We start from the raw sequence: 27,249 nt of genomic DNA on the forward strand, positions 1-27,249 counted from the left end.
ATTTACAAATAACTCGAATAAATTATTGATTAATAAACATATACAGTAAGATTTTCACAGCTCCCTTGACCCCTGTGTGGTTTAATATTTAATGAATTTTCATTGAGAAATCATTATGTATGAAAACTTCTGCCATAGCTTTGAATTTATTATTTTATCCAAGATTGTGATTACTGTGTGTGTAAACGAATAAAAGCTTGAAATGAGGCATGTTTATCAGCGACGGGAATGCTCAAATAAAGTAAATTGAATTCAGACTAAATATTTACTAACAAATAAATCCCACTGTTATAAATTCACCCACAAACAGTTCATGGGGATCGATTTAATTCATTCCCGTAATCCCGATTAGGCTTACTTAAAGTTCTAGAGAGAATGCACTAATTTCAATAGACAATGAACTCGACTCATGCTGCTATCAGTCGCGTTAATTCGGCCACGCGTTCAGTCAGAAATTCAAGTTCACCGAGTACAGGTTAGGGCACGTGCCGGGAGTAACTTCGCGAAATTAAATTGAAACACGCAGCTTCCATTAACTGTTCGAACTTCGAAGACTTCGCAAAACTTCTATTTCGTTTTCCTTTGTGTCAAACTTCGTCAATTCAGAGAGGATCAAACAGGTTTCTGTTTTTAGTTCCTCTTTTTCTGTGGAATGAAGATTCAATCCGCGAAGCTCATCGACAGGTATGAATAACCTTGCGGGCAATCGACAGAATCGGGACGTCGATGTTGTGAACAGTTTTGGGCAAAGTTTTTAACTTCTGGTGTGTGAAATTTTGTTTTCGTAAAAAAGCCGTCAATGAGTGGCCGGAGAAATGTTGCCGCGACAAAGTCACTTCCAGCCCTATGGAAATGCCTAGCCTCCATCGGCCTTGTGGCTGCCCTAATTACGCCTTCCGTGCAACAGTTTGATTGTAAGTTCGCGATTGCGTGTAATGTGTTTTTCCCATACCGGGTAGATCATCTGCCTCAGCCAGTAGCATTAGTAAAACCTCTGTTGATCTGAATAAAAGTGTTGTTTACTTAGTGGAAAGGTAGACCGAAAGTCTGTGCTGCGAATGTAGGAAATGATAAGCTTTGTTCCGAAAGTTGACCTATGCTGTGAACTCTTCCGAATGAGAGTAGAAAAACAGTGCCGACAAAAAAGAAGACACAACAACTGGCATTGCTGGCCATTGCATTAAAGAGCATTAAAACGGTGCACGGGATTTCGCGATAAGCCTCACCGAGGGAATCCCCTGCGTCATATAATTGACCAATAAACTGTTGCATGCTCATAGCTGCTTAGGGGAATCAATTTTTATTAGTTCATCTCATCTCACAAACATATGATACATACCTGATTCCGCGAAGACATATAATAACGTATAATAACAAAAAAAAAAAATTATTACAGCTTTACAAACAAATCTGTTCTAACAGGAAAATCGATGGAATTGGATGAAAGACTACTGGATATACTGAGATAGATAATCTCCTCCACAAGTCATCCAGTTGGTTTTGTTGAAATTCAGTTACAATTTTCTCCGTTTTAGGAAATCTTTAAGAGTTTTGCAAAACAGCATTTGCTTTTTGAATAATAAGCTCTCAGTTATTTGCAGTCTCCACTCTCCAGACTAAATCATCCGCAAATAGTTTAAGACGACCGTACTGTAGCATTGTTTCATGTCAATGATGTGCAGTATAAATAACATTGAACCCAAGAAACTTCCCTGAAGGACACCTAAGTTATTTTCTCGGAATTGCGAGTAAGATGAACCAAATTTTGTTTTTTGCATTCTGTCATTCAAATAATTATTAAACCAGTTAAGAGCCGTACCAACTGTCATTAACGCATCTATCAGCAATAAAGGCAGAAACACAATACAGCGTCGGTCGTCGCGTCACGTCAGCGGTCAACGCTGTCGATAAGTACTAAAACGCGGACGCGACGCACCCGACGATTTTTGCATCACAATTCAGCGTCAAGAGACATCTTAGACATCTCTTGACGCTGAATTGTGATGCAAAAATCGTCGGGTGCGTCGCGTCCGCGTTTTAGTACTTATCGACAGCGTTGACCGCTGACGTGACGCGACGACCGACGCTGTATTGTGTTTCTGCCTTAACAGATCAATTGTTTCAAATTCTCTCTAAAAATCCCGAAACACAGCAACTGTGTTTCTACCATTTTCAATATTGATCTTCCAGTAGAGTCACACGAGCTTGTGGGCTGCACTATGGCATTTGAAACAGTGATCGTTCGGTAGTTCTTATAGTCCAATTTGTCGTTCTTCTTGTATATGGGGCATATGACTCCCTCCTTCCACATTTTTTTTCATTGTCAATTAATTTTTATGAAAATATTGCAGTTTAACTGTAATATTGCTAAAAACATATTAACAGTAACATTTAGCTCACATGGTTGGAAAATCAGCTAGTTTGACAACTTTTATTTTAAAATCAATTTCTTAACAAACTGTGAATGATTTTAAGATAAAAAAAATGCTTCAAATAGATGTCTGTTCATGTGAATATAGTTCTCATATATCTACCTAAGGGCACGGCGCTGGTTATTCAATGCATGGGGCTGAGATCAAAGATTTGCTGCAAAGACGCACTGCTTGCGATTCGAAGCCAGCGTCTTTTCCTGTCAGTCAAGGTTTTCGTGAACTGTGCGGATTTCAGTGGCTGGACTACGCCGCCACGAGTTTTTGGGCCTGCCCCTTCTTCGATGCCCAGCTGAATTCCAGTCAAACGCCTCACTGCAAATCTCGTTTTCATCTCTTCGCAGCGTGTGCCCAATCCATCTCCACTTAAGTTTCCGAATCTCGATTTCTAGCGCCTTATGATGACACTGGCGATGTAGTTCAACGTTTGAGATCTAGTTACCAGGCCACTAAATGGTAAACACGAAATTATTGCGACACCGAAAAAGTCACGCCAATTTTCTTATAATGGTTACAGTCAAACTAAAATTTTAGGGTAGTTTTATACATATATTTACTTAAAAAATCAAAAGAAAAGTTAATCGATGAGGCCTTGAGCGTAAAATTGAACGCATTTTCGCTTGATGCCCTCCATCAAAGTCTTTACAGTGTCATCCGGTACCAGCTTCTCAGTTCTTTTTTTCCATTTTCTTAACATGTCATTCTCGTCTTTGACTGTCTTCTTGCTCTTTCGAAGTTCCCACTTCGTTATTGCCCTGTACTGTTCCACCGGGCGCAGCTCCGGATAGTTTGGCTGGTTCATGTCCTTTGGAACTAAATAGACGAAGTAGGTCTCACACGGCGAACTTCGACACTTTCTTCATCTTAAATTTGTCGTTCATATCTAACTTGCTCTGGACGGTGCAAAACTCCAACCCCGGAATTTGCTTTAAATCGGCTTTTATATACGTTTCGTCGTCCATCACACGGCAGCCATATTTTGTCAGCATCTTCCGTGCCCGAGTTTTAGCCGTCGATTGTTGCCGCTCAAGTTACAGAACTTCTCAAACCACGAGAAGTTCTGTAACTTGTATGTATGTAGTCCAGCTTTATTCTTTGCATTCTGGACGTAGCTCTGCGTCATGACGATCTTTTTAGCCAATTGACTTTGGAATTTGCTTTAATAATCCGCTATACCTTTTCCTCCGTCTTTTTGTTCTTCGGTCCTGGTTTTCTTCCAGCTTCTTTGCCGTGGTCAAACATCAACCGCTTCAATACTCTGAAGACGATTAAATGGTGAATGTACACTGAAAGAATTCTCCACATGACCGCTACGTGAAAATGTACTTGGATTTTTGCCACCATGAAAATCACGTAGAACCTATGTGAATTTCAGGTAGCAAACAGAGCTCGCACAGCAAGCAGAATTCACGTAATTTTCATATGAGTTGTATGCGAGAATAACGTACAGCGGATGTGAAAAGGGATTCGTTCTGCTACATGCGTTTCACGTAGATTTTGTTGAAATATGATAGTAGTGTGTTTTTTTCCGGTATAAAATTTAAAATGTTTACTATTTTGACCAATTTATAAATATAGCACACTACCTTAATCAAAATCACACAGCACTTCATTTCACTTATTTTTATTAACATCAATATTGCCGGGAGATTTCCTTTTGATGTCTTTTGTTAGCCTTGCCTTTGCGTCCAACCTTAAGCTACCCAATTCCAAATCCTGTTTAAAAATGAAAAGATGATAAAAATAAGCACACAACAAAATTTTAATTACTTACGAAAATTAGCTTCTCCATTACCGGTAATTTCTGTAACAGCCATCACAAACGATTGGATGGAGGCCATATTGACGACTGTATTCTTCCGCATAGATCTACGTGAATAAGCTATTCACAGCTACGTGAACGTCACATAGAATACACCAAATCCCTTTGTACTTGGTGGATCACTGGATTTTCACGTAAATCAAATGTGACCTTGGTGGTGACAGCAAACGGTTACGTGAATTTCACGTAAGGATAAAGATGATTAAATCCGTGAAGTAAAGAAATGTGAGCGGTTTATTCAAGCGCAATCCATAAAATTTCAAAGGGGGAAGTGATAAAAAAGGTAAATTTTCCTGACTGGTTCACCTAGCTGACTTATAAACAGGCTGGAATTCATTTCTAGAATGTAGAGAAGCTGCTCACCGGCAAAATCAACAAAATACGGTGATCAAATCGTTCGCAAAATATTTTGACCACTAGTAGGGAGATATTTAAAAAAAATCGTAATGGACAGCAAAATGAACACTTTATCGAACACCTGGCAGAAACTTATTGTTGACAAGTTTCGCCTGTATTTTCCGGTGTTAAACAAGGAGTACAAAATTTAAAAAAAAAATGTGGAATTTGTGGAAGCTGCTAATCAGTCAATGTTTCAGAACGATTGACACGAGGAGTGGCTACAACGAAAACTGTCCCCAAATTCGACCGATTACCCCGAAGAGCACTTCAATAGGCCTGACAAAGTATCAACTCGGTTTTAGTTTAATCTGGAATAGCGCCATTACGAAAAAACTGTGGTAGAGTGCAGTGTTCGGCATCGCTAATTGAAAAATTAGCGGCGCTAATTAAATCGCTAATTCATTCGAATTTAGCGATCGCTAATTCAAACCGCTAAATGAGCGGAAAAAGTTATCGCTTCAAGCTTAAAGCGCTAATCGCTAATCGCTAACTGTCGATAAACAATAACGTAAACAGGATGGCAACAGCATGGATTACGGTTGAATCTCAATTCGTTTGCGCAAATACTTTACAAACATAGTGCAGATTGTTTATTATGCCCAGTCTGTTGAAAAATCCTTAACCAGGTTTCACTATTTTTTTCAAACTTTCAAAATAGTAATGCCAAATACTCATGATAAGAGCATTGCCAAACGTGTATCTAAAAAAACTAAATGAAATAAAAATGCAAATTCATTCTATGTTGATACTATCTTATATTTATTTTACCTGATTTGAAATACTTGTAAAAACTGCTTTGTGAAAATTAAATATCTCATCCACTTAAAACAAGTTGTAAAAAGCGGATTTTTCCAGCATTTATTATTCGAGGCTTGTCGTGTGAGATAGTAATGTGAGATCTAAAAAAAACTTAGAAAATTGGAAAAGCTTTTGAAAATCCATCAATTAACCTAAAAAGCATATTTAAACAAATCACCGCATATGGACGACCATGCTAAAGTCATGTAAAATATTGATCAAGTAGGCCGTTTACTGTACTTTTGCAAGCAAAAACAGTATCTAAAAATTGACCTTTGAATTATATAAATGATGTTTAAAATGGTTTAATACTGTTCAACAATATTTATTGAATTGTTTGTCTAAGAATTTTGAGAAAAGAAGTACTTAAAGAGAAAAAAAGTTAATCTGTATGAGGCACTTCTGCCCTGAGACAATTTGAAGTCACCATTTTCACTTGGAGCGCATTTTGGTGTAAGAATGATGTCCGATGTCTTCTTTACTTGTCAAATGACAAAAAGTCTACTTCAGTAATAATTTGTGAATTTGAATGTAGTAAATGGAAAGTTGGAAGTTAGCGTTCTTCATTTAGCGGAACCAAAAAATAGCGGAACTTTTTATTTCGCTAGCTCAATCAAAATTTAGCGGCAAAATTAAACCGCTAACAAAAAAATATCGGACTAGCTAGCGATTAGCGGATTAGCGTTTTTGTGCCGAACACTGGTAGAGTGATAGAAAGTCAAATATTGTTAGCGACGATTTACAATTCATCTAACACCTCGGCGATCGGCCTTTTCTTTTGTTTGGTTCAGACACCTGGAATATGTTTGACAGATGTCTGGTCAACATGAAATGACGCCAGTGATGTCGCCGTCGCTGATATTGACGGAAACTCCGGTTTGGGGATTCAGCGACATATATTGGTTTTGTGCCGAAGATGGACAATCGGCTAAATTTGTAATAACTGCTACTATATCAAAAATGTTGAGTGATTTCAAAGGTCTAACTTCAGTAAAAGAGGGGTTCCTAGTAGGGGTGAAGCGGGCTATATGCGCCTATTGAGCAGAACAATGATTTTATCAAATATTACATCGAATATGTGTACAAAAACTATATATTTATGTACATTAGAGTGCCCCAAATGACCCGACATTTGAAAAACTTATGCGCTGTAGGCTTTAATTGATCCTAAGCCTAGTACAAGGTCTCATGCCAAATTTGGGCCAGATTGGATCACGGGAACGGGTCGCTAAATGAGCCATAAATTTGTATGGGATTTTGAGACATTTTGTTCGGGAGTAACATGAAAATTCAGTTATTCATGAATAACTTTGGTCCCCTTTGGCTGATTTCTTCTGAAAACGGTTTTTCTTGAAGCCTAAACTATGAAAAATATTTGATCCGAATCTGGCCCGATCTGGCCCAAATTTGGCATGAGACCTTGTACTAGGCCTAGAATAAATTTAAACCTGCAGCGTGTAACATTTCATAAGCTTGAAATTTTCCATACAAATTTGGGGCAGTCTAATGTACATGTGTGCAGGCATCTGTTTTCTATACATTGGAGTAATATTCATGTTAAAATTTCCTTCCGCTTTCGAGATAACGATTTTATTATAACTATTGTCTAAAATGCCGAACCTCAATCCGTGCGGGCTAAATGCGCCTATTTATGTTTTGAACAAAATTCCGTATTTTTGGGCAATATTTCCGTGTAATTTTATTGAAACGGCTAGAAAGTAATACTTCCGTACGACAAAGCTGAAGTTTTATAAAAATCTGTGTATATGATAATTTTATGGAATGAAACAAAAGTTAGGGTTGCCATACTATAATAAATCATTAATTTATTCTATTTAACCTGTTATTTTAGGAGAGAAGCATTTTACAAAGATGATGGGTGCATACAAAAACACTCTTATATTCCACTGTATAATCAATATAAAACCTCCGTAAAAGCTTAAATATGTTTTAATTTTTAAGTTCATTTGAATAAGCATCAAAAACCATCCTTTACGTATAATTTTTAAAAGTTAAAATATTACATGTAAAGGTATCAACACCATAAATGAATTTTTAAAAAAAATTGAGTTTGTAAATTCATAAAATTCTTTCTTGCCTTATTTTCAAAGCGTATCACCCTCAAAATGCATTGGTTAACACTAAACATACCGACACTTGGTATATATGTACCTATTCATACCGCGATCGGTCAAATGACGGGGGTTTACAGTGTTTTCGCTAAAACTTTCTTGTTTCTCAACCGATTTCTTTAAAATTTAAAGTTTTGAAAAGCCTATAATGTGACCCAAATATGTTTTTCAGACAGTTTTCAGCTACAATCAATAATTTCAAAGTTATTTTAAGTCCAAAAATTTTTTTATGAAAAAACATGCTTCAGGAAAATTGCTATGAATCAGTTATTTAGTGCTCAAAAAAAATTTCACGTAATGCCTGAGAAAGCTGAAGTTAGAAGCTATATGCTGCACATACGGAAATTTTTATCAATTTTTTTTAAGATCATGCCCACAAAAAATGTAAAAAAGTTGTGTAAAACCCGTACTTTCCAATCAATCAACCGCCAAAGCTGTTCCTGTTACAGTAGAAAAATTTCAAAAAATGAATTGGAAAGGGGACGTAATTTGTCACATTTTGGCATCTTTAGATTTTGTAAAACACGAAATACATAATTTATGACGAATTTTCAAAGGTAGCTGTTTTTCAAACATTTCATCAATTCGGATTTTTGATACAATTCCTACACCTAAATTCAGCTTTGCACTGGATTTTGAGTATGTTATCGTAAGGTTTAGGCAAAAAAAATATGTGCAAAAGAAAGAAAATTTCATACCGGTTCTAGTGGTGTAACTGCATTGGCGGTGCGATGCTTGACAAAAATATAATAAATATATTTCTGAAAGTAAAACTAGAAAATTTGAGCGATTGCTCGTTTGTTTATTCGTTTCCTTTCACCCGTCTTCGTGTGCAAAATAGCTTTGAGATATTACCACCCATTGCGCCCGTCTGCCAAGCAAGAATTAGTGCTGACTTCTCAAAATTCAGAAACAACCTCACTGTTTTATTTACCATACTTTTGCTAAGCATTGCACCGCCAATGCAGTTACACCACTAGAACCGGTATGAAATTAGCTTTCTTTTGCATATAGTTTTATCGCCTAAACCTCACGTTAAAGTACTCAAAATCCAGTGCAAAGCTGAGCTTAGGTGTAGGAATTGTATCAAAAACCGAATTGATAAAAAGTTCGAAAAACAGCTATCTTTGAAAAGTCGTCATAAATTATGTATTTCGTATTTCACAAAATCTAAAGATGCCAAAATGTGACAAATTACGTCCCCTTTCCAATTCACTTTTCAAATTTTCTCTACTGTAACAGGAACAGCTTTGGCGGTTGATTGATTGAAAAGTACGGGTTTTACACAACTTTTTACATTTTTTGTGGGCATGATCTTAAAAAAAATTTGATAAAAATTTCCGTATGTGCAGCATATAGCTTCTAACTTCAGCTTTCTCAGGCACTACGTGAAATTTTTTTTGAGCACTAAATAACTGATTTATAGCAATTTTCCTGAGGCATGTTTTTTCATAAAAAATTTTTTTGACTTAAAATAACTTTGAAATTATTGATTGTAGCTGAAAACTGTCTGAGAAACATATTTGAGTCACATTATAGGCTTTTCAAAACTATAAATTTTAAAGAAATCGGTTGAGAAACAAGAAAGTTTTAGCGAAAACAGTGTAAACCGTCATTTGACAGCTCGCGGTATGAATAGGTATACCACATGCGTTATTCGAAAACCACAACAGTTAGAAAAAAATTAAAAACGCAAAAATACTTGCATTTTGAAAATAAAAATAGTCCTGTCGCTAAATTGTCGCATCCTTCAAAGTTTAAAAACCGTCATTTGACCACCTCCGGTACGTTTAGTGTTAAATATTTAGATGGCGCGAGTGGTGCCCAAAAATAAAAGTCTAAAAACTTTTTTATAGGACGCTATCTCAAAAACCACTTGATGGAACGTTAAAAAAAATTCAAAAGTTGTTTACAAAACAAAGTGATGCAACATTGTTATCATATTATCATTAACATATATTATTTATTGATTTATCTTCTTTCTTAAGAAATTTTTCTCAAGTATTTGAAATTTTGATTACGTAGATACATTTTTCTCAGCGTAATATTTTCTTATTAACCATCCTTAAATTGCTTTTACTGTATAACAATTCTCATAGTTAGCGGACCTCATCAATATTGATTTTAATATGTATTAGAGAACAATAAAATTCTGAATTGATTTTCTAAGTAGAATTCAGAATTCTGCTCCAGAGTTCCTAGACTTCTAACTTGTATTGACTGAACGAATTAGGGTAACTATTTTGTAATATTTTCTAGCATGGCGGTAAAATAAAATGAATTGTTTAACATTTTTCTTTTAATTTAATATTCGATATTGAGTTTAATAAATCCTAAAATAAGAAAAACCTATAAAATATTATCTTATTATTGGACATGGACTTTGTGCCAAGTTAAAGTGCACAATTTTTTTGTATCTGAGATCTAAATCGGGAGCATACCTGCGCAACAAAAGCTTCTGACATTGAAGCCTCACCCCTGAGGAAGCCTTCAGAGATTCGACATTTGGTAGAGAGGATGTACAGAACTGGCTTGAACATTCGCCCATGTCAAATAGTCGGTGAGGCCTAAATCAGTGCTCAGGGGTGGAATATACCGTCCCTTAATTGAACGCTTTCAACATTTTTTCAAGACGTTCAAATATTTTCTAAACTCGAATCGATCATTATAGTTCTACAGATTGATTAAAAAAAAGCATTTAGATACATAACCGCTTTTATTTGAAAAAAAAAATTACACAGCGTTTGAATCGTTCGGGCCGCAGCCCGACCAACTAATGATAAAGATGAACTGATAAAACTGTTCCTGATAACGATACAAAAATTTCCTCGGTTTTTTCCATTTACTTTGTACCTATTGAAAGTAATTATCTCTTTCCATTATCAGCTCTCCTGGCGATCTTCCGCGAACGCCGCAAAGTATGCAACTACTACGAGTGGAAGTGCAACAGCGGCCAGTGCATCGAATCGCATCGGCTTTGCGACGGCGTCGTAGACTGTAAGGACAAAAGTGACGAAACCTCGAAGGCCTGCGCTTTCATCCGGTGTCCCAGCTATGCTTTCCGGTGTCAGTACGGAGGCTGCGTGGATGGCAATGCCATGTGCAACGGTATCAAAGAGTGTGCCGATAACTCGGACGAACATCTGCACTGTCCTGGTTATAGCGATGCATTGCTAGCTTCCGGGAATTGTTCGTGAGTAGATTGCTTTTAGATATTTGTTAGGTGATGTTTTAACGGTGGAATTTTCTTCAACAGCAACACCGAATTTCAGTGCCTATCCGGGCAATGTATTCCTAGCGATGGAGTTTGTGACGGACTGTCGAACTGTGATGATGAATCGGACGAGCAGCAGCGAATTTGTAGTTTGATCTTTTGCCCTTCGTTTTCGTTCCGCTGCAGCTACGGAGCCTGTATCGGAGGGTATTCCAAATGTGATGGGGTCATCGATTGTCGTGATGGCTCCGATGAAGATGAGCTGCTTTGTGGTCGACCTGCTCCGGTGACAACACGGAAGCCGATCAGTACGACATCGACTACTACTACCTCAACAACTACAGCAGCTCCGGTTACCGGACCTCCAGGGTCTTGTCAAGTACCGGTTTATCCTAGAAATGGTCGAATTGTTTTGGACGAAACAGCCAAAGACGTTATGATTCAAAGTGGAGAGTACATCGAGAATTTCAACTCAGTTCATGTGGTTTGTGCGGACAAATACACACTTAAAGGAATCGACACGATCACCTGTTTGGACGGTGAATGGCTGGATCCATTTCCAATCTGTGAAAGTAATGTCTTAGTTTGAACCATTTAAAACGAAACACTAAAAATTTATTTTTATAGGGTACTGTTCAGAAGTCCTCATCAACGGAATCACAATACAGCCAACCTGTGAGTATCAACGGAAGCAGATTTCTTGCAAAAGACCACTTCCACCTACTGCAAAAGCTAGGATCGACTGTAAAATTGGCTACCAGAAGCCGGAAGGTCCCATCAACGACACTCTAACTTGTAATGATGGCATCTGGGACAGCAGTGTGTTCCGATGTGAGCCCATCTGCGGCACTCCCACTCCAGATGGCGAAGCCTACGTCATCGGTGGCCGAAATGCTTCCATCACGGAGGTACCGTGGCACACCGGGATCTATCGAAATCTGGAGAACGACACCGTAACCGACCTAACTTCCGATGACTGGGCCTACATCTGTGGTGGTACGATCCTTACTGAGCGCCTAGTCGTTTCCGCAGCGCACTGCTTTTGGGACGTTACATCCTTCCACGACGTCCGTGCTTTCGTCATAACGGTAGGCAAATACCGCCGTGAATTGGATGCCGTCGAATCTCTACCGGCCCAAATAATCCGAATTAGGGAACTCATTGCCCAACCGCAGTATCAGGACTTCTCCGGATACTACAACTTGGACATTGCCATCATAGTGCTAAGTGATTTCATTGTGTTCAAATCGTACGTTCGGCCGATTTGTTTGGAGCGGGATCTGCGGACCGAGAGTGAGAAACGAATTAAGCCCAATAGTTTGGGTCGAGTTGCTGGTTGGGGGTTGACGACTTCCGGTGGAGAGTTAAGTCCCAATTTGAAGGTAGTGGACATTCCGACGGTGGATTATTACACTTGTCGAGATTTTTCACCGGTGTCGTATCGACCCTTTCTGACTGGTGATAAATTCTGTGCCGGGGATCCCAAAACAGGTGAGTTTTTATAAAGTTCTTATGTCATTCAATAACCGGTAACGCCGGAACAAATTTAAAATCCATTGACGGTATCTTATTACATGAAAATCGAACAACAATTTTTTTCTAGTTTCAGAGCTCGTCAGCTGTATAGCCGGTACCGAGGCTATGAGACAGACGATTTCTGATGAAAGACAAACTTATGAAAAACCCTATTTCAAATAAATTCCAACGGTTGAATCCTATAACATATCTGTTCGTGGCAAGTTCCCTAGTATACTAAAGTATGTTGCTGGTTGTTTTGCCAAGATTCTGCTCTTGTGGAAAAAAACAGCAATTTTCAAACCAAAACTTGGGTTTTCGCTGTTTTCAAAAGTCCAAAAAGAGTAATCTTTTATGTACCCTTCGTAACCTACGTTCTATACTAATCGGTTGTACTTTAAATTCAATCTTATGATAGTTTTTCTACGTTATTGTCAGATTTTGCCAGCAGAAACATTTAAAACGATTTTAAGTGGCTCAAAAATAATCAAGTTTTGTTAATTTCGAAACAGCTGTATCCACTTAATTGCCCTCAGTTTCTTCTAAGAGAAGTATTGGACCGAAAAGTAGCAGAAGTTAAAGGAGGAGGATGCAGCCATCTTAAAAACAGATAAGATGAATTATAAGTTGGAAAAACTGATCAATATCAAGACTGAAAAAAGTGTGCGCCGGCCGATGGGAGATACCAAGAATAAAGTAGAATTTTTTCTTACAAAAAACAATAAATTATTTTTTTCAATTTTTCATATCTTTTATAGAAAGTATTTCGATCAAACGAATGGTTCGTTCGCATTCATAACTGCCCCATATCTAAATGAACTACCCGATCAGGAGGTAAAAACAAAATTATATCAAAATGAGATATTTTGATACTTATTTTTTTCTTAATATCTAAATGAGTTATAATTCAGTACTCGTAGGATGTTATAATATCTCAAATTATATAAAAAAATCTATACGATCATAGCTAAATTATATTAGTTTTTGATATGCTCCTATCAAGATTATATCTCGTTCAGATAGCATAGTTTGATATTGGACAGAACAAATTATATCAAAATTATAACTCATCAAGATATGAGTACTTCGAGAAAATTTTCTAGTCAATAAACCACATTATTTGATAAAACCATGCCCAATAATTGAATATGAGCTCAACCCCATTCAAGATTGTCAATCAGAATAAGATATAATTCAGATTGGAGAAACTTAAAATCGAAAATTTGGAGTACCTCATTATAACTGAATCAGATGCAAATATCTTGGTGAGATACGTTTGAGTTATTATTTTGATATGCTCTCCTGATCGGGTAAGCATTATCTTTGTTAAGAACGCCATTCTGGACGTAAACAGTTCTGGAATGCAGCTCCCAATTTAAGGAATAATTGATTTTTTTTTAACTGAATTAGAAACCACGTAAATACGTAATTCATCTAAACCAGGGATAAGTAACCCGCGGCCTGCGAGACTCTTTTATGCGGCCCGCGAAGCTTTTTTCAAATTTTTATTCCTTCACTTTTCTTTACAATGGATTGTTAGGAAAACTTATATGACCTGGTCAAATATGAATTTATCTGCATTTGCCCCACAATCATTCAGATTGTTAACTTTTTCTGACATTTTAAGCATTTAATATGTTCTCTTCAAGGCATAAATGCAATATTGTTTGTTGGCATAACTAACATTGGAACTTTTTTTTATTCAGGATACATTTGCCCTAAATAATTAACTCCTTCCACTTTGAACAGCTAAATCCATTAAAGTGAGTCGGAAGAGCAGCCAAAAATCGGAATCTACACATGATCAAATGAATTCGAAGTCATTATTTTTGTTTCAAGCTACAATAAAGTTGTAGGATAAAAGTATGCTCAGCTGATTTTTTTTAAATATTCCACCCAATTCGACAAAAAGGCATGTTCTTAGTGAAATATTTTATAATTTTTAATATTGACGAAAATTACGAAAGTTCTTCTTCTTCTTCTAACACCAACATGGCCAAAACTTGTATGCATCCTGGAAAATGAAAAACTTGCGTTCTTCATTTTTCTTTTCAACATAGTATCTGATACATAGAACATGCATTGCAGATACTACTACGGCCAGGCCAACCATGTGATGAAAACGCAAAAGATACCGGAACAAGGGGAGATGAAGCGTGGAGTTCCCTACCAAACGCTTCTTATGATTATATAGCTTTAGTTTATAATATGATTATGTTTGAAATGTACAGTTTAAATCAGTAATAAAAACAAAAAAAATGGATCGATCTCACCAGAAACTCCTCGGGTTGACGCTTATCCAGCCAGGCCTGGGACGATGATCTCTTCCATCAGTTTATTAATTTTGTATTACAATTGCGAACATGTTTGAACCGGCGATTCCTGTCCACTGTTCACTTTGTACCCCATGCGAAATTTCTTCCAGAGTACATCGCTAAAATCAACGTTCCCGGAAAGTCATTTCCAATCAGCTCTGGCACCGGCTCCAGCTGTCGCAGCGGCCACTAGACATGATCCACCAATTTTGGCAATAAACCTCAAAACATCAACTAAAGAAGAAATCAATACGATGCAAATTCAAAGCATCAAACTTCTAAACAATTTCTTCAACACACAAAAAAATAAAACAATTTAGATTGACGAAAATTACGAAAGTTGAATAATAAAGCATGGGTTAACAATTTTAGATTTTTCATCAATGTTACCGGAAAAAAAAATTGATTCTTGATAAAAACAATAAATGACTGAGATCTCGTGATTCGACCCAAAAGGTCTTTGCAATTATCTGTGATGCTTTTTTAAGAAATTTGATTAAAAATTTACAACAAACATCGATAAATTGAGTTATTCCACTTATAATTTGCATTCCACATTACTGAAGACATAACACAGAAGGAATAAATATATAAAAAAGCAGGATAAATATTTCCCTCATGACAAATAATTTACAGAAAAATTCAACAGCAATAAATTCAAATTGCATGGAGATAAAGACAATTCAACAGTGAAATTCAAAACCTTAAATCGGATTTTATTTAGACCCGAAATTCAAAGACTCAAATTAAGATCGTAGTATCAAATTACAATTTAAATTCAAATACGAAATTGAGAATCGAAATGACAATCAGAGTAAAGAAGATATTGCAAAATTTATAATTCTTATGCAAATATTTATTTCACTTTCATATCTTTAAACACAAAAACAAGTTCATGTAATGTGTTGAAATTTTTAAATGTATTGTGGATTAAAACTTAAAATTAAATTTTATTTTATGTTACAAAAAAAAAGTTGAGAAGCTTTTGTCAAAAGTTCTTCTTAATGTGACAAAAGTTGCCTTCGAAAACAATAATCAAAAATGGAAAATAAAATTTCGAGACATATAATCAAAAGCTGGAATAAGATGAGATTGAAAATATAAAAATATTCATGTTTAGAGAATCGCTCAATGAAATTCGCAATTCAACTATGAGAGCGTTGTATTTTCGAGAATGGTCATTTAGAGAATGATATGCTGAATTCAAAGTATTTTCTTTATTAGTGGATAATTTAAAAAAAGCACATCAGAATCAAATGTTTGAAATTTGGGCTTCATCAGTTGGAAAAGTTTCAATGAGATCTTCAAATCTTAGAATCTAACTGGAATAAAAATTCAATAGCGGAACTCATTTTCCCTATTGATCCAATCTAGTCAACTACAGTTAACTTTTTTTTAATTAAAAAGTGTTTAGAGTGTATAAATCAACGCAAATTTCAATAATGATCAAAATACTAACATTAATTTTTAATAATTTTATTCCCAAAAAAGCCCGAGCAAACTTACAATTTAATATGATTTCAAATGTTTTTAACTTTTCTTCACTTTTTCAAATTTCTGCAAATTTTCTTACGAAAACTGATATTATCTTTCATTTTTTTAATTTTAACAAATCTAAGAAAAAATTAATCTATCCCCCGTAACAGTCGTTATATTTTTTTAAATGAGGAGTGAATACTTCCTCATCAGAACATTATGCTTGACTCGCTGGAAACTCTGAAATATTTTATATCTATATATATAAAAAGCAATTTCTGTATGTTTGTTTGTTTGTTTGTTTGTTTGTTTGTTTGTTTGTCCTCTATAGACTCAGCCGTCTTAAGAGCTAGAGGTCTGAAATTTGGAATGGATGCTCATTACGACCAGGAAAGATGAAAAATGTGTTTAGATTTTCGGATGACCCCTTCTGAAAGGGGTCGTCCATACAAGACAAATATTGTTGTCGCGATGTTGGCGTTACTTTTCGTCGGATCGTGTTAAAAATTTGCACATGAGTGTTTTGGGAGGAGAGCAAACGATTTCAGGTATCAAATTTTGTGTAAGGGGTCGGCCAAAGGGGTCGTCCATATTAACTATTCGCTATTTTTGCGATAGTGACGTTATTATACATCGTATTCAGATGAAAATTGGTACACGATAGTTTTAAGTGACGTGCAATCGATTTGAGGTATTAAATTCAGTGTAAGGGGCCGGCAAAAGGGGTCGTCCATATTAAATTTTCAGTATCTTAGTGATATTGACGTGTTATACATCGGGTTGGGATGAAATTTGTACATAGCAGTTATTAGGGACAAACAACTGATTTCACTAATCTAAACTAAAATCAGGGGTCGGCCAAAGGGGTCGTCCATATCAACTATTCACGGCTGATGCGATATTGTCGTTATTATACATCGAATTCAGACGAAAATTGGTACACGAGAGTTTTGAGAGACGAGCAATGGATTTAAGGTATTAAATTCAATGTAAGGGGCCGGCAAAGGGGGTCGTCCATATTAACCATTCAATTTTTTTGCAATATCGTTGTTATTATACATCGGATTTGAATAAAAATTTGCACACGGTAGTTTTCAGGGACGGAGAATCGATTTCAGATGTCAAATGTTTTGCCAGGGGTCGACGAAAGAGGTCGTCCATATAATATATTGTTTCAATGTTTTTAGCAATATTGACGTTATTGGGCAATGGATTGCTTTGAAAATTTGCACACGGGAGTTTAAAGGGAAGGGCAATCGATTTCAGATATCAAAGATTGTATAAAAGGCCACCGAAAGGGGTTTAGCTTTTTGGACATCATTACGTTGTTATGCAACGATTGAGTCGAAATTTATACACGGGGTTTTTGGCACGGTCAATTGATTCCTGGTTTCAAATTTAGTAGCAGGCGACAGACAAAGTGATCGTCCAATATTTTTGCAATTATTACTTAACAATGTATTCAGAAGTGCATCTGTAAAATGCTTGGCAATTGACTTTCATACAAACTGTTTATGACATATTCCAAGTTGATAGCGAAACGGAGTTCGTATGGGATCAGCTAGTATTCAATAAATAAGAGAAAGTGATATACTATTTATTGTAGGGCATGTATCCAAAATATCCCGGATTTATTCGGACATGCCCGGGTTTTCAAAGTAAAGTTGACAAATAAAGCAAACTATGTTTTAAATGGCTTAATTTTTCTGTGCTTGTTTTATCCAATTTGTTTTTTTTAGTTTGAAACGAAAACTAAACGCTGCTGACGTGATTCGATGAGAAAAAAAATAAAATAGGTGGTTTTAGTCTAGGGTTACCATATCCTGCAACGCCAAAAAGAGTACATTGAGAAAAAATTAAAAATTGTAAAGACAAACACCATTTATTAAAAAACCATGATGTTTTAGGTTATTCAAAAACCGCCTTTTTTAATTCTTTTAAAACAATGTTGCTGAGGCGCTCAATGAATGTACTCGTGATTACACTGGTATCCATCCTTAGAAACATTCAACAAAAAAAGCAAAACTGAAGTGTTTTGCAACGAATGCATAAAAAGTTGAATCTCTTGTATTTATGAGGATACAATTTTTATGTATCGGAAGAAATAAGTTAATATGTATGAGAAAGCTTTATTTGATTCATTTTAAAAAAAAAGAGTACATTGCTTAAAATTTCACAAAAAGAAGAGTACGCTCATTTCTCGATCGAAAAAGAGTACATGTACTCTTAAAAGAGTACGTATGGTAACCCTATTTAAGTCACATCCTTATACATTTTTTTTCGAATTAAAAGCGAGCTCTGCTTAGATTTTTCCCGTTTTCATGTTGAAAAATTCGAGATCATAATGCCCAGATATTGCCGAGTATAGAAAACATTTGTGCTAATTTGTTCAGCCCAAAAAATGCGGGAAAAATTCTGCAAAGCTTACTCTAGGGGCCCCCCTTAACTTATATTACATTGAAACTATTTCGAATATTATTTCAAGAGGGCCTCTTTACCTGTTATATTAAACATATATTCAACAGCGGGACACGAGAGGCTACCTCCAACAATCCAATTCAGTAGTTGTAGTGATCGAACTTTAGATCTAGATATTAAGCATTTTTATTCCTATTTTCATTTCGTTTTTGAGTTTTCTAGAACTTGAAGCACAGGGTGGCCTCAGTCACAAAAGCTCTATTTACCGGATTTCTTTCTTAATAAGTGATTTGATTATAATTTTTTCTACTAAACTCAAAAATCATAGCATATTTGAAAAGATTCCAATTTTTATACATTTTGTTGTTACCGACCCCTTATTCCACTCATTTTACTGGTTGTGCTAAATGTAAAAACTTATGTTACACAAATAACACACGACGTATTACAGGACACGACACTTAACGTTTTTACTAACGGAAAAAGGAATTAAATTTACCTTTTTTGTCGACCGGTTTCGGGCTCGATGTTGCCCATCTACAGGACGATGATTCGAGTGGTTCAAACCACTTTGATGCGCAAAAGCAAGCCACCTTTCATTCGATGGTCCACCGTCTGTTCAACATACCAATGGAGAGCCACGAGTTTGAACAATAAAAGCAAAAAAAATTGATGGCTGGTGAATTGAACGGGTACGATTAAGAGTTTGTCAGCAAAATTCTCCGAAAACATGAAAGAAAAAAGCTCCGTAGCAACGCAACCACATTCAAACCAGAAAGAGATGAATCCCAAAGAGTCAGCCTGCCGTACCACCCTCCACTGACAAGCAGTATTCGTAAGATTCTCTCCAAACATGGTCTGAAAGTGGCTTACAAAAGTTCTAACACTTTGAAAGATCGACTAGTTTCTCTAAAAGACAAAGTGCTACCGGAAGAGAGATCTGGAATTTATGAGATTCCATGTCAAAACTGCCCGGCCGTCTATATTGGTCAAACCAGACGGAAATTCAGAACCAGAATTAAAAAGCACAAAAACGCAGTAGATAACAGCAGGAGCAACGAATCCAGTGAAGCCGCCCACGCGTCAGAATTTGATCACCGTATAAATTGGGATAAGGTTAAGTTCAAAAAATGTGTACGCAAAGCGTCACATTTAAACGCATGGGAATCCATGTTTATCACCACATCGGAAAGGCCACTTATGAACGAGGATGACGCCCCAATCATATCACCGCTTTTCAACCTGCTCAAACCGAATTTTCAACAAACCGACCACCCTTCGACGAATTCTATTGGATAAAATGAACATGTATTAGTGTTTTTCCTTCATCTAGTCAGTCGGACATCGTCCTGTAGATGGGCAACATCGAGCCCGAAACCGGTCGACAAAAAAGGTACATCTAATTCCCTTTTCCGTTAGTAAAAACGTTAAGTGTCGTGTTCTGTAATACGTCGTGTGTTATTTGTGCGACCCCTTATTCTTCACATTTTCAATCTCGTTAGGAAGAAAACGTCCGTTCGACACATGTGCATTCACAGAATTTTCTTCTGATATTCTATCCGTCTTTCATTTCAACTCTTTAACCCTCACCGATAAAGCCGCAAATTAATTTCATAAAACAAACTCACGGTGATTTCTCTTCTTAAAATAATAAGAAAACCAATTTTAAATAAAAATAAGAACATTTGGAAAAGCCAAACCAAAATAAGAAAATCCGCAAAGTTTGAAACTTAACAGAAATCGTACCTGTTTGGATATGATTTTTATAATATTCGAGAAAACAAGTAATTTCTCATCTGAAACTTAAAGAACAGAGGTGTTTAAAAAAAATGGAAAATTTTTGTTTGATTGAGAATGCTGTAAATACTTAAAGTATGAATATCATAAAAAAGCAGCATTATAGTAAAATTCATTTTCATTAAATGGCCCGTATCATATAAATGATTCAAAACAGCCGCAAATAAGTGAATTCAAGTTCTAAAGAAGATTTTGTTTAATCTTATGTGCATTCGTGTGCTTTTTATTTAAAAAAAACCTTGATTGTATGTATTTCATAAACTTTCTAAAACCCTATGCTTTTCAAGGAAATTGATTAATTATCAAGGCGTGAAATCAGTTCAAAAACTGTTTTGAGTTTAGATTAGAAATTAATCGATTTTTTTCTCGTTTGTTCTATCAATACATCTACAATGATAACAAAAATTTCATTTCTTTCTTCTTAATATTTCGTCTGATAATATTTTCTGAGTTTTTATTTTATACCGGAGGACGAATGGTCGGAATTTGACCAAATCGAATTTAACGCCATCAGCATATTTTATTAGAAACTTCTGTTGATTGTACAAATCATTCCTACATGCTACAATTTATGAATTTTAAGGACCAGAAACAAATTTACGTCAATCATAAATGCTTTTTCGGTCTTGTAAATAAGATTCAAATTCTGTTGTTTCAAAATTTTCTCATGGTGATGGTGCTTAGTTTGGTCTGGTCCACGCCCAACAAAACATTGGTTATAAAATTTACTTAAGATTCCATATGTTAAATTCTAACATACATAAAAAAGATGCCACAAAACTCGTAACTAGACTACGCATTTGTTAAAAGTTTGTACGTCTCGGTGGTCGAGTGCTTAGCGTGGTAAGACGGTAATCGCTAGCCCACTGATGGCATGGGTTCGATTCCCATCTCGGTACTGGGTGTTAAATGTTAATCTTAAGTTGTTCACGTCATTTATTCAGACTGTAAAGCCTAAATCGGCTAAGACGGTGTATGTCTTTTTAAAAAGTTAGTTCATTTGACAGCCTTTTTTACGTTTCATTTTTTCAAATTCAACGATTCAATAAATCTCTCTAAAGAAAGTAAACGCAGATACTCTGACTTCATCTGCAGATATCGTCCGGAATATCCATTTCTAATGCTATTATTAAATATGTGCAAATTGTTTTTTTTTGTTTCGATTATAGTCGTTTTACCATCTTTATGGCATTCGCGACTTTATCAACGTTACAGTTGGCGGATCGTTATTGAAAAACTTATCCGGTACAACTGTGTTCGTTTACTCTTGAGCTCGAACTCGCGGACATCGGTTCAGGAGACAACAGACTTGCCAACTGAGGTATATCACAAGCCCATGTGCAAATTGTAATTTCAATTAGATGTTCATGAGTTCTTGTTCGGAATTTTTAAGACATTCTTTTATAAGACGTCTTAAAATCATATATCTACCAGCTTTTCTCGGTAACAACTGGACTGAAGTACACAATTTCATCATTTTTAAGTTGCTCGAAGTTTCGAGTTTAATTTTTTGGTGTAAATTTTAGTTTCAGAATTTTTCAGTTACTTTGGAGCAATGGAAGCACTGAAAAATATGCACTGAACAGCTGAGCCAAAAATTCCCGGTTTCTTGGATAAACTCCCGACTTTTTTCCCACATTTCCGGACTTTCCCGAATGAGTGGCCACCCTGGAAGCAGTATAATTAAAGTAATGTTTAAATATTAATTTTTCTCGGGGACCCCCTGAGCCGGGGATTGCTCCTCATTGACCCCCTCCCCCACCCCTCTAATTCGGCCATGGCAATGATCCAATACAGAACTTCTTAATCTAGGTGTTCGATTCACAATCGGAAATGTTATTTGCATCGAAAAAGTGGAGGAGGTAGTAATTTAGCTACGACCGCTAAACGTAGAATTACGCAATTGTTTTTTTGTCAATGTATAGAATAACAGAACTTATAGTGCATTTTTGAAATGACCAACATATGAGTGTCAAAATGGCAATATGACGTGACAAATTTCACTCATTTAACAGAATTTAACCATGTGACATAAACCTATCACCAGAAATAATCTGAGCATGCAGTACATGTGACATAATCGGATCATGCAACATTATCAGATCATGTAACATAATTCGACCAGTTGACCTAATTCAACCATGCAATAAAATCGACCATCTGACATAATCCGACCATGCAACATAATCGACCATGTGGCACAATCTGATTATGCAATATAATCAACCATGTGACAATATCCGATCATGCAGTTAAATCGAAGATGTGACATTATTTGATCATGCAACATTTTCGACCATGCAACATATTTTGACCATGTGACAAAATCCGACCATGCTACAAAACTCGATCATGCAACATAATCCGACCATGTGACAAAATCCAACCATTCAACATAATCGAATCATGCAACATAATCGGACCATGTGACAAAATCCGATCCTGTGACATAATCGACCATGCAACAAATATGTGACATAATCCGACCATGTGACGTGATCGGACTATGTGACATAATCGGATCATGCAAGATAACAAGACCATGTGACATAATCCGATTATGTAACAAAATTGGACCATGTGACATAATCCTACCATGCAACATTATCGACCATGTGAAATAATCCGACCATGCAACATAATCGACCATGTGACATGATTCGATCATACAACAAAATCGACCATGTGACATTATCAAATCATGCAACATAATCCGACCATGCAACATAATCGGACCATGCAACATAATCGGAGCATGTGACAGATTCTGATCATGCAACATAATCCAACCATGCGACAAAATCAGACCATTTGATATAATCCGACCATTCAACAAAATCGGACCATGTGACATAATTGCCCATGCAACAGAAATGGACCATAAGACATAATCTGACCAAGCAAAATAATCCGACCATGTGACGAAATCCAACCATGCAACATAATGGGACCATGTGACATAATCGACCATGCAACATAATCGGACCATGTGACATAATCCGACCATGCAACATAATCCGACCATGTGACAAAATTAAACTTTGCAACAGAATCGGACCATGTGACATAATCGCCCATGCAACATTATCGACAATGTGACATAAATCGATCATGCAACATAATCGGACCATGTGACATAATCCGATCATGCAACATAATCCGACCATGATACATAATCTGATCATGCAACATCATCGAACTATGTGACATAATCGCCCATGCAACATAAATGGACCCTGTGCCATAATCCGACCATGGAACATTATCGACCATGTGACATAAATTTGAATCATGCAACATAATCGGACCATGCAACATAATCCGATCATGCAACATAATCGGACCATGTGACATAATCGCCCATGCAACATAAATGGACCCTGTGACATAATTCGACCATGCAACAATATCAACCATGTGACATAAATCAATCATGCAACATAATCGGACCATGTGACATAATCCGACCATGTAACAAAATCCAACTATGCAACATAATCGCCCATGCAACATAAATTGACCATGTGACATAATCCGACCATGCAACATAATCCGATCATGCAACATAATCGGACCATGTGACATAATTCGACCATGTAACATAATCCGACCATGCAACATAATCCGACCATGTGACGAATTCCAACTATGCAACATAATCGACCATGCAACATAATTCGACCATGTGACAAAATCCGACCATGCAACTTTATCGGACCATGTGACATAATCCGACCATGTGACAAAATTAAACCATGCAACATAATCGGACCATGTGACATAATCGGATCATGCAACATTATCGACCATGTGACATAAATCGATCATTCAACATAATCTGACCATGTGACATAATCCGATCATGCAACATATTCGGAATATGTGACATAATCCGACCATGCAACATAAATCGACCATGTGACGAAATCTAACCATGCAACATAATCGGACTATGTGACATAATCGATCATGTGACATAATCCGACCATGCAACATAATCCGACCATGTGACGAAATTCAACCATCGACCATGTGACATAATCCGACTATGCAACATAATCCGACCATGCAACATAATCCGACCACGTGACATAATCCGATCATGCAACATCATCGGACTATGTGACATAATCGCCCATGCAACATAAATGGACCGTGACATAATCTGACCATGCAACATCATCGACCATGTGACATAAATCGATCATCTAACATAATCGGACCATGTGACATAATCGCCCATGCAACATAAACGGACCATGTGACATAATCCGACCATGCAACATTATCGACCATGTGACATAAATCGATCACGCAACATAATCGGACCATGTGACATAATCCGACCATGCAACATAAATCGACCATGTGACGAAATCTAACCATGCAACATAATCGGACAATGTGACATAATCGACCATGTGACATAATCCGACCATGCAACATAATCCGACCATGTGACGAAATCCAACCATCGACCATTTGACATAATCCGACTATGCAACATAATCGAACCATGTGACATAATCCGACCATGCAACATTATCCGACCATGCAACATAATCCGACCATGCAACATAATCCGACCATGCAACATAATCCGACCATGCAACATAAATCGACCATGTGACGAACTCTAACCATGCAACATAATCGGACCATGTGACATAATCGCCCATGCAGCATAAACGGACCATGTAACACAATCCGACCATGCAACATTATCGACCATGTGACATAAATCGATCACGCAACATAATCGGACCATGTGACATAATCCGACCATGCAACATAAATCGACCAAGTGACGAAATCTAAACATGCAACATAATCGGACTATGTGACATAATCCGACCATGCAACATAATTCGACCATGTGACATAATCCGACTATGCAACATAATCGGACCATGTGACATAATCCAACCATGCAACATAATCCGACCATGTAACAAAATCCAACTATGCAACATAATCGCCCATGCAACATAAATTGACCATGTGACATAATCCGACCATGCAACATAATCCGACCATGCAACATAATCCGACCATGCAACATAATCGGACCATGTGACATAATTCGATTATACAACGCCACTTGCGATGACCTGTAGGATCCCTGCCACTGCCACTGGAGTCCTCCGCCACTGAACGCCTCCGCCACTGGCTGTCTACGCTGGTGTGGTGGCCGTCATCGCTGCTCACCATCATCGTTGCTCACTGGTCCACGGTTGCCACTGAACTACTGCAAATCGATATCTGAGTCGGATTACCACTGGTGGGGTCCACACTCAGATCGAAGTGCAGCAACGGTCTGTTCAGCTTGACGGCTAACAGAGAAAGAAACCGAGTCGGTCGACGGGCCCTTTGTTTTATACCTTTCGTAGGTAGGGAAAAACAAAACCCATCAAAGCAGGCGTTGGTGATGACGTCATAATCCTTTAGATAGGATGTCTGTCAAATGGAAAGCTTTCGTGACGCGAGATCTGTTCGCAAATTTCAATTTGCCCCCCTATAGTGTTGCCGTAAGACGTAATTCTACGTCAAAAGTTATTTGCAATTCGCATCGCAAGTTCAACCATCTGCGATGAAACACCCTATCGAACCATCATCGACAATCATCAACTCGACCGAGTTTGCAGCAGAACACGTGCTGGTGAAATTTGTGTCTTCACACAATAGAGCCATCGAAATTGTGATCGATTGTGTGCTGTTGGTTTCATCACACGCGCTGGGGGAAAACCTACCTACAACAGTCTTCGTTCGTTCGCAGCCGTCTGCACATCTCATTCGCATGCAAGTTTTCCATTTCAACCTGGAACTTGCTATTTCATACTGGAGTGCTAGTTTTAAGTCCAAAATTATTAGTTAAGAACAAAATATAAGTTTAAGTTCCAATAAAGTTTTATCATTAAATAGTGTTTAGCATGCAAAATTGGACTTGTTAATTAAACTTTAATAGTGTTTAGCATGCAAATTGGGACTTTGTGAATAAAACGGTAGGAGAATAAACCGTACTTAAAGTGATAAATCGGACTTTTCATTTCGTGCTACGAAAGAAGATTCGACACACCGAATCTTCACGTAAGTGTTTCCGGATTTTGTCCACTGCCCTCCCGGGGCTTCGACACTAGGCTTTAGGAACAAGTTTTAATTGTGGAAAAAGAACAGAAAGTCAAATAGTCGTCCTACGCTGATAAGACGGTGATTTCTTTGAATATATATTTTTTTACATTCTTAGTTATCACTGTGGTAAGTTCCAGAAGATTTTTAAATGGAAGTGAAGACGAATATTTAGTACCATTGGTTTCAACAATAATATTGTAAGAACGAATGTTCGCCAAGAGGATTATTAAGAAATTGAGATAATTTCAAAATGACAAAGATTGAGTGATGTACCTTTTCCATATTGGGTATTTAATAATGTTATGTTGAGTTTCTGTCTTTCAACATGTGAATTCGTTTCATATTTCATTTTACAGATTTCTATTCAAAAAAAAATAGTTATAAAAATGACGTAAAGCTCTGCTAATTATGCTAAGATTTCAAATTTAAATTGGCCCGTTGGTTCAAAAGGTCTCTGATCCAAATTGATGCTCTAAAATTGTGTAATTAAACATCCAAAAATTTTGACACGTATTCTTCAATTCCCTTTAGGAACCAGCGTCTGCCAGGGGGACAGTGGAGGCGGATTCGCCCTCGGAAAGGACCGAAGCGGCGAAACGGTTTATTTCCTCTACGGAGTGGTCAGTTCAGCTCCCCGGTCGGCCAGCGGCAGCTGCGACAACAACAAATACGTAGCCTTCACCGAGGTCCAAAACTACATTCCCATGATACTGGATGCCGAAAGCCGGTTTCCGGTTATTTAGTCTTAAAAATAAAAATACCAATTAATGATTTCGGATTTTATGAACTGTAAAAAAAACTCTTC

At 36.8% G+C, this 27,249-nt stretch overlaps 1 protein-coding gene across 1 annotated transcript; it reads left to right on the forward strand.

Moving 5' to 3' along the window:
- The first annotated feature begins 465 nt into the window (after nucleotides 1–465).
- On the forward strand, nucleotides 466–27,249 carry LOC129756688 (modular serine protease-like). The gene is made up of 5 exons (XM_055753652.1): nucleotides 466–914; nucleotides 10,467–10,773; nucleotides 10,837–11,366; nucleotides 11,422–12,285; nucleotides 26,976–27,249. The coding sequence occupies exons 1-5, from the start codon at nucleotides 800–802 to the stop codon at nucleotides 27,185–27,187; spliced, it is 2,028 nt and encodes a 675-aa protein (XP_055609627.1). The 5' UTR covers nucleotides 466–799; the 3' UTR covers nucleotides 27,188–27,249.

Source organism: Uranotaenia lowii, chromosome 3 (assembly GCF_029784155.1).
Source record: "Uranotaenia lowii strain MFRU-FL chromosome 3, ASM2978415v1, whole genome shotgun sequence".
Taxonomy (NCBI): Eukaryota; Metazoa; Arthropoda; class Insecta; order Diptera; family Culicidae; genus Uranotaenia; species Uranotaenia lowii.

Excerpts from the sequence above, each read along its gene's own strand:
- LOC129756688 (XM_055753652.1), top strand. The coding sequence starts at position 800 with ATGAGTGGCCGGAGAAATGTTGCCGCGACAAAGTCACTTCCAGCCCTA. Across the intron at positions 915-10,466 it reads TTCCGTGCAACAGTTTGATT|CTCTCCTGGCGATCTTCCGC; the intron begins GTAAGTTCGCGA and ends TTCCATTATCAG. Across the intron at positions 12,286-26,975 it reads TGCCGGGGATCCCAAAACAG|GAACCAGCGTCTGCCAGGGG; the intron begins GTGAGTTTTTAT and ends AATTCCCTTTAG.